Genomic DNA, 15,816 nt, shown 5'->3' with positions numbered 1-15,816 from the left:
TCCCTTCTCCTTGTGTAAGCACTGCCATGTCTGTGTGTGTGCCAGAGGTTGTGCCTCAGTGACCATCACCATCACCCTGCCCAACCAGAAGCATGTCTGATGGGATGAAGTGGATCTCTCCTCTCCTTCTCCATCTCTCTTTCCTTCTGCATCTCCCTTTCCATCTTCTTCCCCTCCCTTCCCATCCCCTCCCCTCTCCCACTGCTTCTACTTCAGCCTTAATCGTTGGCCTCGCCCCTTCCTTACTTACTTTGCTCTGTTCCCAAGCACTCCAACATCACAGGTGCCATGGAGGAATCACAGGATGACCATGGAGGGATGTCAGGATGCTCCATGTCCTGGGGCTGGTGACAGCAGGACAGATGTGCAGTGGCTGGACCGTGCCCCCTGTCTGCTCCCAGGAGCAGTATCCCCCCCTGCACTGCCTGTGGTGGGAGTTGTCACTCCTTCATTTCTTTCCTCTCCATTTTGTCCATTAGGAGAAATTATATCTTAAATCTAATTAGTTTTTGCTCCCGGAGCAATTGGATTTGGAGCTTGGAGGAGCTCTCTGTGGTGGGTGTGCAGCTGAAGCTGTGGAGGTGCTGCGCAGACGCTGCTTGTTTTTGGAACAGTTTTGTTATGTGCAAGACTGAGGAGCCAAAAATAAAGCATCTGCTGCCTCCGAGGGCACTGTGAGAATTCGTCGGTGCCCACCCTGCTGTGCCAGGCCAGCTGAACTGGTGTGCAGAACAACGAGCTGTGGGTGCATCCCACTCTGAGCCAGGAGGATTCAGGGCCCTGGCAGCTCATCTGGGCTGCCCCAGGTGATTCCAGAGCTGATTGAGGGTTCCTGTGGCACTTTCATCTCAGGAATGACCACGGGATTTTTCTTGAGTGCAGATGCTGGCACAGTGCTGGCCACTGGCCCTGCCACCCCTGCCCAGGATGAGCAGAAGGGTCCTGGGGGCCGGGGAGGTTGTTGGCACTTTGTGACATACTGGGCAGGTTTTTGTAGCAGAAACCTTCTCATCCTGACACCAGCTTGGGCAGTGCCAGACCTGTCTGAGCTGAGGGACAGCCAAGTGGATCAGTGACTCTCACATGTGGGCAGACAGGACAGCACTATCAATCTCTCCATGAGTTGTAGGGATTTGAGTCTGATGAGAGCTTAAAAGCCAGCTCCAGATAGAGGATCCAGGCCTTGGGAAGGTGCCTTGGCCTCGGTGTGTCCAGCCCGAGCCCCAGCTGTGGCTCTGTGGTTGCTTGTGCAGCCCTGCTGCTGGAAGGAGGGATACTGCCACTGGAAGGAGGGATATTGCCACTGGAAGGAGGGATATTGCCAGCCTGAGGAGCCCAGCTGAGCCCTTCTAATTCAGCCACGGTGTGTTGGACTCCTGCAGCCCCGAGGTGCCTTGAGTCTTCCCTATTTATAGGCCATCTGTGTGCAGAATTGGGCAAACTGGCATCAGCTGGGTGGTGAGGGAGAGCTGTGCCACTGGAGGCTTCCCTGGGGAGCTTCCCTCACACCCTGCTGGGGCCACTCTGCCCCATCCCCTGGGAGCTGGTCCATGGGGACGGTCACTCCATCCAGGTGGGCATTGCAGGGCCAAAGGCTGTGCCTTGAGGTGGGAATTCTCCTCAGTGGCTTCATGTCCACCTGTCCCAGAGCTTCCAATGGCCCTGGGCACTCTCTCTTGCCATTCTCTCCCTGCCAGCTCAGGGCTGAGGTTGCTTCTCCCTGTGTGCTGCAACTCCCACCAAGCTCTGGGCTGCTTGTCTTGTTGGCAGAGCTGCTTCTCCCCAGGAAACTTTAATTTCTAGAGTTGCCAAGTAAGAAGCAAATGTACCTTGGAGCTCTCTGGGGGAGGCACAGGTCCAATTCTCAGGATTTTCCAGTGTTTTGCCAAGTTTCTGGGCAGTAGAGTTCCCCCAGGCTGTTCTCCCTTTGCAGTGACTCCGTCCTTTCACTCCAGTTCATGGCTGTGCTGTGGCTCTGTGGTGATGTGGGCAGCAGATCAGGCAGGTACTCAGCACTCTTTGAGCTGATTTCATTACTGTGGAGGAGCTAATGGCAGCTTTTCCAAACTGGGAAACCTGGCCAGGAGGCAGCAGCCTCCATGGGAAACCCTCTGGGGTCCTGCAGGTTGGTGATGTGGTTCTATGGCAGGTGCTGTGCTGGACAGTGTGGGTGATGTGCAGCCTCTGGGCCCTGTGCTTTGGCTGAGCATTAAAGCAAGTTCTTCCTGACCAGCCATGGCCCTTGGCCAGGCTGGCACTGCCTGGCTGGGTGTTAATCCATGTGATGTCTTTGCTCTCGTCCTTCACCTCGACGCAGCTGTTACCAGCCCTGTGCTCTGCATTAGGGGAATGAGGCAGTGAGGAGGTGGTGAGAGACAGGAAGGGAACATGTATCCTGCATCCTATCCCACCTCTGCCCATGAGAGACCTGGCATCCCCTGGAGCTGAGCCCACCACTTTCCCTCGAGGCTGTCTCCAGGGCCTGCACTGGGCAGAGCAAGTAGCCCACCTGGCTCCTTGTCTCGGGCAGTGACTGCTCAGAGCTGGGCACATCAACAGGAGGGTTTGTAAATTTGTGCTACTTGAGCCCTTGTTCTCCCTTCCTGGAAGCAAGGCAGTGTCAACCCAGAGTGAGGAGCTGGCAGGAAGGGCTGGCAAGGAGGTGTCCCGGGTCACCCTTGGTGGTAGTGATGCTCTGTCACCCCAAAACGTGTAATGGTGGCTGGAAACTGGCTGTGGATCCTCCCCAGAGCTGGGGAAGGTAGGGAGGGTGACTGATTCTGAGATCCTGAGATCCTGAGAGCCCTGAGCATACAATGGCAGAGCTCAGCCCTCATGTGCAGCTCTGAGCTCCCACAGGGCACAGACGGGGCTCAGGTTGTTCTTGTGACACAAAACAGCAGCTTCTCAGGGGTTTGGGGGCATGAACGGGTCGTAACTGTCAAGACCAGCCTCACACAGGAGGCTCCCTGTGCCTGTGGATCTGTGCCATTCCTCCACCCCGAGGTGCCCTGGACTCATCTTGGAGGATGCTGTTGTCCCTTTCAGCATGACTGGCTGCAGGCAGCGTGGCACAGGGGAGCACTGCACCAGACCCCAGCCCTGCCCTGCTGGTTTTGGGTTCATTGGGCTTGGTGAAGTCACTTCATGAGCTCCTCCTGCCCAACTGCCCCATTTGTTCCTCATCGCACTGGTGAGGTGTCACCTGCCCTCTCTGCAGGTGACCTGCTCACCTGCCCATCCCACTGGGCAGTCCCAGTGCCTTGCCCAGCATTTCCATCTGTTCAGGTGTAATTCCACATGTCCCATGTGGCTGTTAGCCTGAGGAACACCCCGCAGTTGGTGTGGGGATCAGTGCCATCCATGGAGTGATCAGCATCTCTGCGCTGTAGCAGTGTGGAGCGTGTCTGTGGGGATGAATTGCTCCTGTAGGAGCCATGGAGGTCCCATCCCAGGGACACAAAGGGCTGTGCCACACGGGGAAGGACAGAGCTTGGCTTCTGTTACACAGCAGCAGGGCCAAAACTTGGGCAGCCCAGCTGAGCCTGTTGTCCTCATGGCCTCGAACTGGCCTAGGATGGGGTTTGCCAAGAGCATCCCTGCTTGTGGCTTGCTGCTCTCCATCCTTCCTCCTTCACAGCCACCAGCTGGATGCTGCTGGCTGCCCAGCAGGAATGAGCAGCATGACCAGAACGAACAGATGGGCTTTCCTGGGTGAGCTGAGCCAAGCTGGCAGCTCAGTCCCCTTAAAAAGAGGGGTGTCAAAGCTGAGCAGTGAGAGGGCAGCCCCTTGATCTGCCCGGTGCGCTCTTAGGGCTGGAAGCTTTGCTCCATTGCACTCATGGGAGATGCCATGGGACCAGCAGAGCCCTGTGGTGGGACTATGGGACTCCTGTTGGGGACAGAAGACTCCCCCTGACCCGTGTTGTGTCATTGCAGCTGGCAGGACCACCACCAGCGAGGAGCTGGAGGACATGCTGGAGAGCGGCAACCCGGCCATCTTCTCCTCTGGGGTAAGCATGGGCTGCAGCTGAGCCAGCCCCATTATCCCAGGGGATGGGCTGGTGGATGTGCTGCCACAGTGGCCACAGTACTGGAGGGGGCCCTAGGGGCTTGGGTGTGGCCTGAGGATGCTGTTGGAGCAGAGCCTGCATCCTGGCTTTCTGCTGCAGACTACCTGGCTGGAGTTGTTGGAAGGGCTCTGGAGCTCCTTCTCGTCCCTCTGGGACTCGACATGGTGCTCAACGGCCTTGTCTCCTTTGCAGATCATCATGGATTCAAACATCACCAAGCAGGCACTGAATGAGATCGAGACACGGCACAGCGAGATCATCAAACTGGAGAACAGCATCCGAGAGCTGCACGACATGTTCATGGACATGGCCATGCTGGTGGAGAGCCAGGTACGGAGATGCTGCGGCCCAGGGGCCACTCTCCTGGGGGAGCTGGAGAGGGATGGGGGTCCCTGCAGTGGGTGGGGAGGTTGGGGGACAGTGGTCCCTTTCCTGGGTGGGTGCTGAAGGGAAAAACCACATCTAGGACCGACATGGCTCCCAGTGGGGCTGAGCTGGGCTCCCCAGGGCTGGAGCCACCTGCCCTGTGCCCCACAGCCAGGGGTGCTGCGTGCCTGGGGTGGGGGGTTTGGTGATGGGCTCTGGAGGAGGGCAGTGGGTGGCTGCCATGCAGGGGGAGATTTCTCCATCTCCCCTGAGCATCGGGCCCAGATGGGTGAGCTCAAGGTGCCGCCAGCCCACGGCACATGGCCCTTCAGCCGGGCACGTGCTCCGGTGTCTGTGCTCACCCCCCTTCTTGCCCGCCATGCTGCCACGGCCTGAGGAGACGTCGGTGGCAGGTAAAGGCCCACTGGCCGAGCCCCGTGGTGCTGCATGCTCTGCTCTGCATGGCTGCTCCTGCATGACAGATGTGTGGGGTTTGTGGTTCCTTGCCCTGCTCTAAGGGCTGGTCAGTGCCAGCACCCTGCCTTGCCCTGTGGGGTGAGAGGCTCCGAGCTGCCAGCACTGGGAGCAGAGGGATGCCAGGCTGGCAGCAGGGCTGGCAGCTGTCCTCTGCCCCAGGAATAGCACAGGTGGAAAGGAAAGCAGCACCTTTAGGCAAGGCAAGGAACAGCTGGTGGAATCAGTGCTTGGGGGGTAACACCACAGCAACCCTGGGCTTCAAGGCTTGTCCTCCCCATGCTCTCCAGCATTAGGTTGAGAAACGGGCATTGCAGACCTGCTGGCCATGAGCCCCCAGCTCAGCGGCTCGTTACCTCCATGCCATGCAGGAGGGCACTGGGCTTTGAGCCACTGGCCCCTGCCAGCCCTGTCCAGCTGCTGCAGGACTTGGCTGCTTCCCTGCACAGTCAGGATGGGGTCAAAGGAGGTGGACAGGCCGGGGGAGCTCACCCCAGCCCATGTCCCCACATCCACAGGAGCCCACACCTGCAGCCCGTCCCTGCAGTAGGGAGCACAGCAGCGCTTGTGTGGATTGGAGTGGTGGTCCCTGCATGCGCGTGGTTTCGTGAGCATCCCATGTGGCACTGCTGGGGATGTCCTTGCTCCCTGCCGAGCCTCCGGTTTCTGCGGCACGCGGCGCGGTGTCCGTGTAGACCCTGTTGTGGCTTTGGTGTCACCTGAGATATTGGACAGGGTGGCCACCAGGCCAGGATCAGGCTGGGAACCGCCTCGACCCTCTCCCTTGCTTGTCTCCCTGCTGGGATGTGCACAGAGGTCCTCTGGGACAGGGCACGCCGTCCAGAGCTCCCACCCCAGAGCACCCAGAGCCTGCAGGCAGCTGACAGTCGCTCTCTCCACGCAGGGCTGCCGGGCAGGGCAGCGCCCACCCGGTGCCGGGGAGCAGCGGAGCAGGAAGGAGCTCACGCCGGCACACGCGCGGGCGCGTGGGCTGTGTCCTCGCTCTGCAGGGAGAGATGATTGACCGCATCGAGTACAACGTGGAGCACTCGGTGGACTACGTGGAGAGGGCTGTGTCTGACACCAAAAAGGCGGTGAAGTACCAGAGCAAAGCCAGACGGGTGAGTCACGGCTCTGTCTGGGGCCCGTCTGCCCCTGCCTGCACTGCTGACACCTCTGTCCGGGGGGCAGGGCTCTGCTGGCAGCCTGCCTGCCCCTCTGCCTGCCCCGGGCAGGGTGGCACAGCCTCGCAAGTGCCTGGGCACTGCGTTACCCCACACCACTGTCTGCAGCCCATGGCCTGCGGGTGGCACGGCTGAAGCAGAGCTCCCAGGACAGGCTGCATGAAAGATGACAATGAGCCATGGGGCAGGCCTGCTGCCTGGGGAGAGGAAAAGGGACAGGGTGGATCCCCTGGGCCAGGCCTCCTGTGAGAGCCATGCCCCTTGCCAAAAAAAAGTAGAGAAAAGGCGTGGTCCAGCTCAGACACTGAGCACAGTGCCAGCTGCCTGTCCCGCTCCCAACACGGTCCTGTATCAGCACAGGAACCCGGGGGCCACCAGCTCAGTTTGGCCAGCCCAGGGCTGAAGCAGGAGCTGGGGTGCTCATCCCTGCCCAGGGCAGCCAGGACCCCTCTGGCTCCCAAGATGCTGCTCAGAGCCCAGCAGGGGCAAAGGAGAACAAGGGCAGACTGCAACCTCAGCTCCTGGGTGCATCCTGCCCCAACACTCACCACCCCCTCTCCCCTCTCTCCCTGCTGCCACCGGGACACCTGAGCAGAAGAAGATCATGATCATAATCTGCTGCGTGATCCTGGGCATCGTCATCGCCTCCACCTTCGGCGGCATTTTCGGCTAAACTCACCCCACGGGACTGTTTGTGTGCGATGGACGGAGCCGCGCGTGCCATGGGGCTGCAGCCACACCGGAGCGACCCACGCAGCCCCGGAGCCTCCCAGCAGCATTTCAGTTTCTAATGCATGGTTGTTTGTGACGCTGTGTGTGCGGTGCGGTGCGTCTGTGTGGAGGGAGCGCCGGCCCCGGGGCGCAGGCGGGGGGCGGGGGACGGTGATGGGCACGAGGGGGACCCTGGAGTGGGGAACCCGAGCTCTCATCACTGCTCCACCCCGGGGGCTGGCTGGGACCAGCTGGGGACAGAGGCGCCCTTGGGACGCTGCTGCTCCTCCTGTGCTGGGCAGTCTGTGTTAGAGACAGCTGAGGATGAGGAGGGACAGGAGGCAGGTGTTAAGGGGTCTTCGGGAGTGCAGTGCCCAGTCAACCTCCCCAGCTTCCTCATCACCTCCAGCCAGAGCTCTCATGTCTGTCAGCCGCATCTGTGCTTGCAAACACCTTCCCTTGGGCTGCTTCTCTCCGGGGTCCTTCCCCAGGGGTGTGCTCTGCCTGGCCCTACCTGTCCTGTGGCTGTGCCTGGCTCTGGGGCTCCATCCCTGTCACTCCACCAGTGGCAGGGCTGTCCCCTCCCCAGGAGAGCCCTCGCTCTGGTGGAGGTGCCAGGGGCTGGATGTGCTGCTGTGGGCGGTGGGTGCCTGATGGAGCAGTGTGGGATAAGCAGCTGCTGCTTGGGGCCATCACAGTTGCCTGGGGACAGGGACAGGCCATGTAGGGACCTGTGCTGCACCTGGTTGCTGGCCTGGCAGGGCAGGATGGCACAGGTAGTTTATGGCCAAGTGAGTTTTGCTGTCCGCTCGCCCTGCACCGGAGCCTCATCGTTCTGCTCTCAGACCTGGCACACAGTGGTCCTGGTTCCTGCTGCCCCAAGGCCTGGGCTCTGTTGCTGGGATTTGGGGCTGGCACTGATGCCCACAGCCCCTGGCAGCATCTGCCTGCTCCATTCTGGCTTCTCCACACAGGCCAGGGGTTGGAGGCAGTTGGGCTCTCTCCTGTTGTGGTCCCAGGAGAAGCCTTTGCTGCATCCGCCCCCCTGCAAGCGAGGGGTAGCAGCCTTCCTCCTCCTATCCAACCAGCTCCTGAGCAGGCCAGTGCCTGACTGCCTCTTTGCCACCTCCTGGCACCTCCCTGCCCCTGGCACAGCGCCCTTCTGCTCAGCCATCCCATGAGGCACCTGCCCTCACCAGGGTGCTGTGGGAGCACCTCTGCCATGCCCAGGAGATGGATGCAGCTGCTGTAGGGTCCTGCTGGCAGCTCAGAGGGGTCCTGTGCTGCCACTGCCCATTTCCCTGGGGCCAGGGACAGGGCTCTGCCCTCACCTTCCTCCGGAGAGCCCAGGGCTCCAGCTGGCCCGTGCACATGCCAAAGCACCCCAGAGGAGCCCCGAGCAGGGGAGGCACTTGGGGCCAGGCTAACTGCCATGCACTGGGACAGGGCTGTGAGCCCAGGTGCTGGTAGCAGAAAAGGGGCACTTGACGGCAGCCAGTATTCCAGCCACAGGCAGTGTCACCTCCCTGCTCCCACCAGGGTCAGGGCAGGGCTGCTCCAGCAGCTGGTGGGGTGCTGTGGCTCAGGCACTGGTTGTGTGGTGCCCATGGGTGCGGGGGGAAGGCAGTGGCTGTAACCACACAGCACTGTGTCCCCCAGAGCCAGCCCTGCCCAGCAGCAGCCCTGACACGGCTCCTTCCCTGCCACTGTCACCCGAGGTCCCACTGTACAGCCCCCGGTTGCATCCAGCCGCCCTTGGGAAGCGAGTCCAGCCTGGTCCCCCACACTGCCCAGCCCAAGCCCCTTGGGGTGCGGCCACGGGAACATCCAAGGCCAGAGCCCCCTTTCACGGTCCTGCACCAATGGATGTGAGCTCCAGCACTGCAGCCTGCGTGGGCCGAAGGGCTTGGGGCACCGGGGCCACGCAGGCAGGGGCAGGAGGGAGGCACGGGCAAGGTCTCTGCTCTGGGGGGACATGTCTGGCTGCAGGCAAGGGACCTGGAGGCGATGCCGAGTGCCCGTGCTCCTGCCCCTGTGCAGCTCCCTGCCACAGCTGCCTGTGCTTGCTCTGCCGGGCCAGCGAGAGCCTCGGGCCCCTCCTCCGGGAAGCAATAACACTGGGCAGGCAGGAAAATCCTCCTCGCAGGCTCCCGCCGTGCAGCTATGCCCACTGCTAGCACAAGGTGACTTTTTTTTTTTCTTCCAAGCAGCGGCTTTTGTGGCACATGCTCACCTGACATCAGGGCTGTGGCACCCCCGTCAAGGCACAAGAGGAATTCTGGTCCTTGCTCCTTCCTTGTTGGCACCACCACTGCCAGCAGCCCCTCAGCAGCAGGAGCCGGGCGGGGGCAGTCTGGGCCGCTGGCACTTTGCTGGGATCCTGCAGGCCGTGGCACAGCCAGGCTCCGAGGCGAGGGAGGCGAGGAGCAGGCTGCCACTGCTGCCCCACAGGCAGGCTCACACTGTCCTCGCTGTGAGGGGAGGGTGTTTTGGTGCAATAATTACCCCTGCACTACGGGAAGCCCCGTTCAGTTCCTTTTTACCTACCTGTTGTTGCATGTACAGACCAAATCACCAAGTGTGGTTGTGCTTTGGGAAGACATTTCACTTTTTTCTTTCCAACCTCCCAACCTCCGCCCGCTTGTCCTTTGGGTTCCACCACCTCTGTTCCAAGTGCCACCTGCCCTCCCCGCGCCGGGAGCGTGTCGATGCAGTATTCCACGAGCAGTGTGGGGCACGCACAGCTTGCACTCGAACTGGGGATTGGTTTTTTTTGTAATTAATGTACTTGAAGGCTTTCCGAGCCCCCCGTGGAGTTGTACTGTTGCTGTACTGTGAGCTAAGTGTCCTTGTTTTCTATGTGGATCTTGACCCTGGCTTGCTCTGTCTCACTGGGCTGGATGACACTGTATGTTGCCTCTTTTCTCCTTCCCCCTTTTCCCTCCCTGCTAGCCTCCCTTTCTTCTCCCAAAGCTTTGGGTGCAAAACAGCTTCCCATTTTGTGGAATTTTTATGTAGAATAAACATTTGTAACTGTAAAGCTCTGGCTGGCACCTCTCTGTTTCAGGGGAAGGGAAGAGGTGACAGGGTACAGCCAGCCCCAGTACTCTGGGAGCATTAAAGCAAACAGGATGCCAAGCACCCTCGGGAGCAATGCCCCCAGGAATAACACTTCTGCCAGGAGGAAGCTCTGCCCTCATGGGATCCACAGCTTTACAGTACCTGACTCCCTACCTGCAGACAGAGAGGAAGCTGGCAGGGAACTAGGTGCCATATTCCCACCTCAGTACTCCCCAGCATGGAAGCAGGACACAGGAGACCAGCAAACACCTCCAACTCGTTGACTCTTTAGTGAGGAGGCTGGATATCATGTCCTGGCTGACCTGGAGCTCAGCTGGCTTGCTGCACTCAGGAAGGTAAGTGACAGCATTGCAGACACCAAGTGGCCAGAGCACTGTCTGCCACTCCCACCTTCAGCAGGCAAGAAGGGCTGGAAGCTTTGCAGTTGGCTGTTGGGCAGCACCTGAGCAAGTTTACACCATCAAGAGCCACAATGACCTGTCCCAGCAAGTCCCAGGCGTGGGGTGCCCACCTGTGCCATCCACAGGAGGCTCACTGGAGGCACCCACATGCCACCTTCCACAGCAGCGGCGTCCAGAGCAATTCAGAAGCGAGGGCGGCGCTTCCGACCCGTGTATTTCGTGTCTGCTCGCACCTCCCTGTGGGGAAAAGCAGGGAGCAGCTCAGCACCACCCACAGGTCACCTGGGGGGGGAGGGAGAGGGGTTGGGGCAGGAGTTTGGACAGGTGACAGCAGGCCAGACCAGCCTCAGCTGAACTCACTTGCCCTGCCGTCGTCTACGCTCCTTCTTCTCCAGGATCCAGTCCCGGCTTTTCTTCACAGACTTGCCCTTGATGTTTTTGAACCGTGTCCTACGGAGAAAGCAGACAGCAGCTGGAGAGGAACTGAGCTGTGGGGGCACAGTTCTCTACCCCAGAGGATTGTCACCCAGAACTGGGTCACAAAAGCAGCGAGTTCCCCTCCCACCAGCCTTGGATGAGAAGCTCAGACAGCTCTGGGGCAGATGCCAAATGGTCCAGCTCCAGAAAGCTGGGGAAGAAGGTTGCTTCCAGCCCAGGCTCTGAGCTGAGGGATATTGACCCTTTACAGACTGCAGCAGGCCCCCTGTGCCATACCTGACACACCAGCAGCACGCTGGGCTCCGGGATCTTGGGGGATTATGGACTCAAGCACAACCACCTTCCCCTTGCCTGCCCTACTCCAAACAAGAAGGCAAAGTCTCTGGCTTCCCAAAAATTTCCCAGTTCTGCTAGTGCCCTCCAAGACAACGTACCCCTTGGACTAAGTGAGCAGAGAACAGCAGTGTAAGAGGTAGGAAAACATGGCAGCCACAAGCTCCTGGCAGCCACGACGACTTTCCTCTGGTTTTTATTCTCTGTCTCTCCCACTGGCTGCAAGAGGGGCTCCTCCCTGCACCACTGCCATGGGAGGAGACCTGGACAGCAGGAGAAACCCCTCAGGCCACAGCTAAGCAGAGCCAAGCAAAGAACTGAACAGCAGGAAAAAGGGAACACCAGGATTCAGGCAAGGCAGCCTGCCTCCATGCTTGGCATCACCATCCCTGTAAATATTCCCACTTCCACACCACTGGTCCCAGCTGGAGAGCCCAGTGCTGGACAGAAAGCACCAACAGCCCCATGGCAGAGCCCTCCAAACTAACCAGTTCTGTTCCCTGTGTCTGGGCCCTTGGGGAAGATAAAGCAGTGCCCACCTGGGCTGCCAAAGGTTCTCCCAGTCCCTCCCCTCCCATTACATCTCACACGGCAGCACTGTGGTCCCCAGTAAAACCCAGCTTTTCCCACTCCTTGCTGAGGAAAACCTGCAGCTTCACCCCCACACAATACCTCTCGTTGGTGAACTTTGCCTGGTGCAGCTCTTCATCAGCACACTCTGTACCAAGGCCCTGGAAAGCAAAACTGGGAAGTTGTGCTCTCTTCTGGAGCAGACGCAGCTGACAGCCATACCATCGGAATTAAGGGGAACACAGGGATTTGCAAGGGGAAGGAGTGGAGCAGGAACAGACTGGTCTTCCAGAAATTGTACCAAAGAAAGCACAAGTCAGGGGAATAGTTTTAAGCTGAAAGAGGGCAGGGCTAGATTGGATACTGGGAAGAAATTCTTCCCTGTGGAGGGTAGTGAGGCCCTGGCACAGGTTGCCCAGAGAAGCTGTGGCTGCCCCATCCCTGGGAGTGTCCAAGGCCAGGTTGGATGGGGCTTGGAGCAACCTGGGATAGTGGAAGGTGTCCCTGTCCATGGCAGAGAGGTGGAACGAGCTGAAGTCCCTCCCAAGCAAAACCATTCCATGATTCTATGAGAGAAGGACTTGGTGACTGGCAGCAAATGTATACATGAAGTCACATCTGCCCACGCAGAGCTACCTGGCTCCCACTCTGCCCACAGCTCTTCCACATCACCCAGCAGCCAGGACAGCAGCTCTGCTGCCTCCTGGAGCTCCTCACCTTTGGTAACGTGCCAGATGTGCCAACAAAGAGACAAAGGAAGAACCTGAAAGAACAAGAATAAAGAGCATAAAGGTGGGATTCAGCATGTGGGTCTCGGTCCCAAGCAAGACTGGGACGGTTTATAAGAGAATCAGATTTAAGCTGTAACCTCTGTCTAGGACTCTATCATAAGAGAAAGAACAGCTTGAGGAAAAAAGAAAAATCACTGCTAAACCCAAGCCTCAGCCCAACCACACCCACAGAGACCCAAGACTCACTTCTTGGCTTTGGCACTGTTGGGGTAATCGACCACCATTCCCCCAGTAAATCCAGCTCTCATGGCTTGGGCTGTGATGAGCTCCAGCTAGAAAGAGAAGCACGTGCAAAAATTAATTAGCAGTGATCCCCCAGGAATGCCCAGGATACCTCTGGGAGGACCACAGCTGACTGTGCATCCCCAAGATGCATCCAGACACCAGTTCCCTGCCTTTGTTTGGTTCTCCCTGTTCCTCAGTCTACCCTGGGTTAACTCTCTTGGAAAGGGATACTGGGCTGGATTTTCCAGCCCTGGGGAGTTACAGTGCAGTGCTGGTGACTATAGCCCAGACACACAGAAGAAAATCCAGGACAGCAGGTTCAGATGGTGTCCCACCACTTTCTTTGATTTTAAGGCTCAGCCCAAGAAAATCTACAAAGCAACAGAAATTGCACAGGGCACTCTCCTTACAGGTTATTTCTTTGAGCTCTCGAGGAGCCTTCCAGCTGGCAGGAAGGACAGAGACACAGAGCTGATGTGGAGGAACATGATGCACTCAGAGCCCCAAACAGCACCCACACCCCCTCCCTGCTGACTGATGGCCTGTACCTGCTCTGAGTTCTCAGGGTACAGCTGCAGCACAGCTCGGGATCCTCGGGCCTACAGGAAATAAAGCTGGTCACAAACCTGTGTCAGTGCAGACAACTCCTCTGGTCACCCCATCCCTGCCCCAGACACGAGCTCCCACCTCCCCAAAACCTCCGTGGCAAGGCTCCCAGAGCCAGTGAGCCATGAGGGATCACAGAAGGCAGTGGGTGCTCCTGCCAGTCCTGCCTCAGAGCAGCATTTACTTAAAACACCTGACTTAAAATATCTTGCTAAAAGGCATGAGCAAGGAGGCAAGAGCAGGAGAGGCCTGGCAGGGAGAGTGTGGCACTTACCAGGGCAGTGTAAAGAGTGGAGAAGAATCTGTAGAGGCGTTTGGGGGGGCTGTGTGATTTCTTGTCAGCGTTACAGAGCCACTGCACTGCGGAAATACTGAGGAGCAAAACAAGACCCCCCCCAGGACACTGAGTCATCAGTTCCTTCCCAGAGCCTGTCACCTCCCTTTGAGCTGAATTCCAGCATCAAGCATGTGCTGGGCCTCAGGGAAATTATTTTATTTCCTTCATGTAGCTTTGCCTTCTGTTTTGCAGTTACACAAACCCCTCTGGAGACTCACTACGCCAAATCCCAACAAGATGCAGTAGTTATTCAAGGCCAAAAGCATCACCAAGCATCCCCTTTTAGCCAGGTGTTCAAATCTTAGGATCATGGAATGGTTTGGGTTGGTTGGGAGTAAGATCATTCCAGCCCCTGCCATGGACAGGGACACCTTCCACCAGATCAGGTTGCTCCAAGCCCCATCCAACCTGGCCTTGGACACTTCCAGGGATGGGGCAGCCACAGCTTCTCTAGGCAACCTCTGCCACGGCCTCCCCACCCTCACAGGGAAGAATTCCTGCTGTATATGTCACCTCCATTTCCTCTCCTTCAGTTTGGACCCATCACTCCTTATCCTATCACTACAAACTCCTGATGATAAGTCAAGAGCTCAGCTGTGACCCTTGCCTGGCCAAGCAGGTTTTCCCAATGAGCAATCCCAACCAGAGCTTTTGGATCAGCAATGGACAGTCCCTGCTCCTTCCCAGCACCTTCCTGAGCTATTCTCTAAGCAGAAAAGTGCTTCTGTCCCCTCCATCCCAAAACCAACCACCAAACCCTTGATCCAGGGACTGACCTTGCTGAGCAACGCTACAGACACACTTTGTTCTCCTCCTTGGTGCAGGTCTCAGCCCTCCTGACAATATCCCCAATTTTATTTCCTTCAACAAAATTCCAAGCTCACCAGTACAAAAGGTGCTTGAGAAACAGCTGCCAGGAGCTGCTGCTTCTACCATCCAAAACCTTGGAGGTTTGCCCCAGAGTGATGGAGCCAAGTAGCACAGGGAGCAAAGAGCTGACAAGGGCAGTGCTGCCCACCTGTGATGCACCAGACATGCACCACGTGTGCTGTGCAGTTCTGTGGAGCACCAGGAGAGCTCAGTTATGGGCACAGACTCACCTGATACAGCCGTCAAACATGCCAGGCCTGAAGGGAATGCCATGACCCACGTCTGCCAGGAGCAGGTCTCCTTCCACCTCCCTCTCCACAGCCACATCTGCAGAGAACAGAGCACGGCTCAGGCAACCAGCTCCTGCCTTCGGGGACCTCTGAGGCGAGGTGGGTGTGCCAGGGGAGGAGGGTCTGCTCACCCAGCATGGCAGGGCTGATGTCCATGCCAATCCAGTAGTGCCCCTCCTCAGAGATGTAATCCCCGCTCAGCCCTGACCCGCAGCTGGAGGGAGGAGCAGGGAAAGCACAGAGTTCACCGGGCTGGTCTGAGGGTGCTGCTGCCCAGACACAACGCTGCAGCAGCCTGTCCCTCTTCTTCAGCTCACAAGAGACACCCACCACAACGCACCTCTCCCACCCTCCCCCGGCCCCAGGCACTCGGTGTGTGGCACCGCACCGGGCTCACCCCACGTCCAGCAGGAGGCACGGCCGGTCCTCGGGCAGCCCCAGCAGCTCCACGGCGCGCTCCGACATCTGCGACTGGATCTCCACTACCCGAGAGCTGCGAGACAGGGAGGGAGCACGGGCGACAGGCGATGCCTCCTCGCACCCTCTCATGGCAGGATGTGACCCCTCCCGTGCCCTCCCCTCCCTCCCCGCCGATGCCTCACGGCAGGGCCGGGCCCCCCCGACCCCAGCAGGATCCAGGCCCGATTCTCCCCAGCCACGGTGCCCGCCCCATGACGAGACCCCCCTGCCCGGACCACCACGGGTCCCTGCCGGCACCGCAGCCCCGGTCCCGCCGTACTTCTGCGTGTACTTGCGCGCCTCGGCCTCGTCGTAGAACTGCAACGAGAGAGCGGCGGGGGCGGTGAGGCCCAGAACCCCGGGAGGGACCCCGGAGGGAGCCCCAGAAGGGGTCCGGTTCCCCCCCGCTCCCTCCCTCCAGTCCCGCCGCTCACCAGCTCGGGCGGCCCGCGGTGCTCGGGCCGGCGCCCGCTGCCCGCCATGCTGCCGCCTCCGCGTGACGTCACTGCCGCGCGCCGCGACGCCGCCTGACGTCACGCTTCGTTGATCATTCCTCCGCGTGACGTCACCGTCTAGCTGGTCATGCCTCTCCGTGACGTCATTGTCT

General features: G+C 59.1%; 2 protein-coding genes across 2 annotated transcripts in view; one reads left to right on the top strand and one right to left on the bottom strand.

Moving 5' to 3' along the window:
* STX1A (syntaxin 1A) overlaps positions 1-9,848 on the top strand; it is a 66,329-nt gene extending 56,481 nt beyond the window's left edge. Inside the window, exons 7-10 of the mRNA XM_064677697.1 lie at positions 3,940-4,013; positions 4,266-4,403; positions 5,924-6,034; positions 6,693-9,848. Of these exons, the coding sequence (XP_064533767.1) occupies positions 3,940-4,013; positions 4,266-4,403; positions 5,924-6,034; positions 6,693-6,770 (401 nt within the window). The 3' untranslated portion in view covers positions 6,771-9,848. The remainder of the gene's footprint in view (positions 1-3,939; positions 4,014-4,265; positions 4,404-5,923; positions 6,035-6,692) is intronic.
* Positions 9,849-10,135: 287 nt separating this feature from the next.
* Positions 10,136-15,788, bottom strand: BUD23 (BUD23 rRNA methyltransferase and ribosome maturation factor). Its single transcript, XM_064677698.1, has 12 exons — positions 15,644-15,788; positions 15,490-15,527; positions 15,148-15,243; positions 14,882-14,964; positions 14,691-14,787; positions 13,528-13,624; positions 13,196-13,246; positions 12,609-12,694; positions 12,349-12,394; positions 11,734-11,792; positions 10,651-10,740; positions 10,136-10,527 (listed from the first exon to the last, which is right to left on the bottom strand). The coding sequence occupies exons 1-12, from the start codon at positions 15,689-15,691 to the stop codon at positions 10,473-10,475; spliced, it is 846 nt and encodes a 281-aa protein (XP_064533768.1). The 5' UTR covers positions 15,692-15,788; the 3' UTR covers positions 10,136-10,472.
* Between the last annotated feature and the right edge of the window lie 28 nt (positions 15,789-15,816).

The sequence above is a fragment of the Pseudopipra pipra genome, chromosome 21 (genome assembly GCF_036250125.1).
Source record: "Pseudopipra pipra isolate bDixPip1 chromosome 21, bDixPip1.hap1, whole genome shotgun sequence".
NCBI lineage: Eukaryota > Metazoa > Chordata > Aves > Passeriformes > Pipridae > Pseudopipra > Pseudopipra pipra.
Note: the sequence above shows the minus strand (reverse complement) of the source record. Positions and strands in the feature narration are given on the sequence as shown.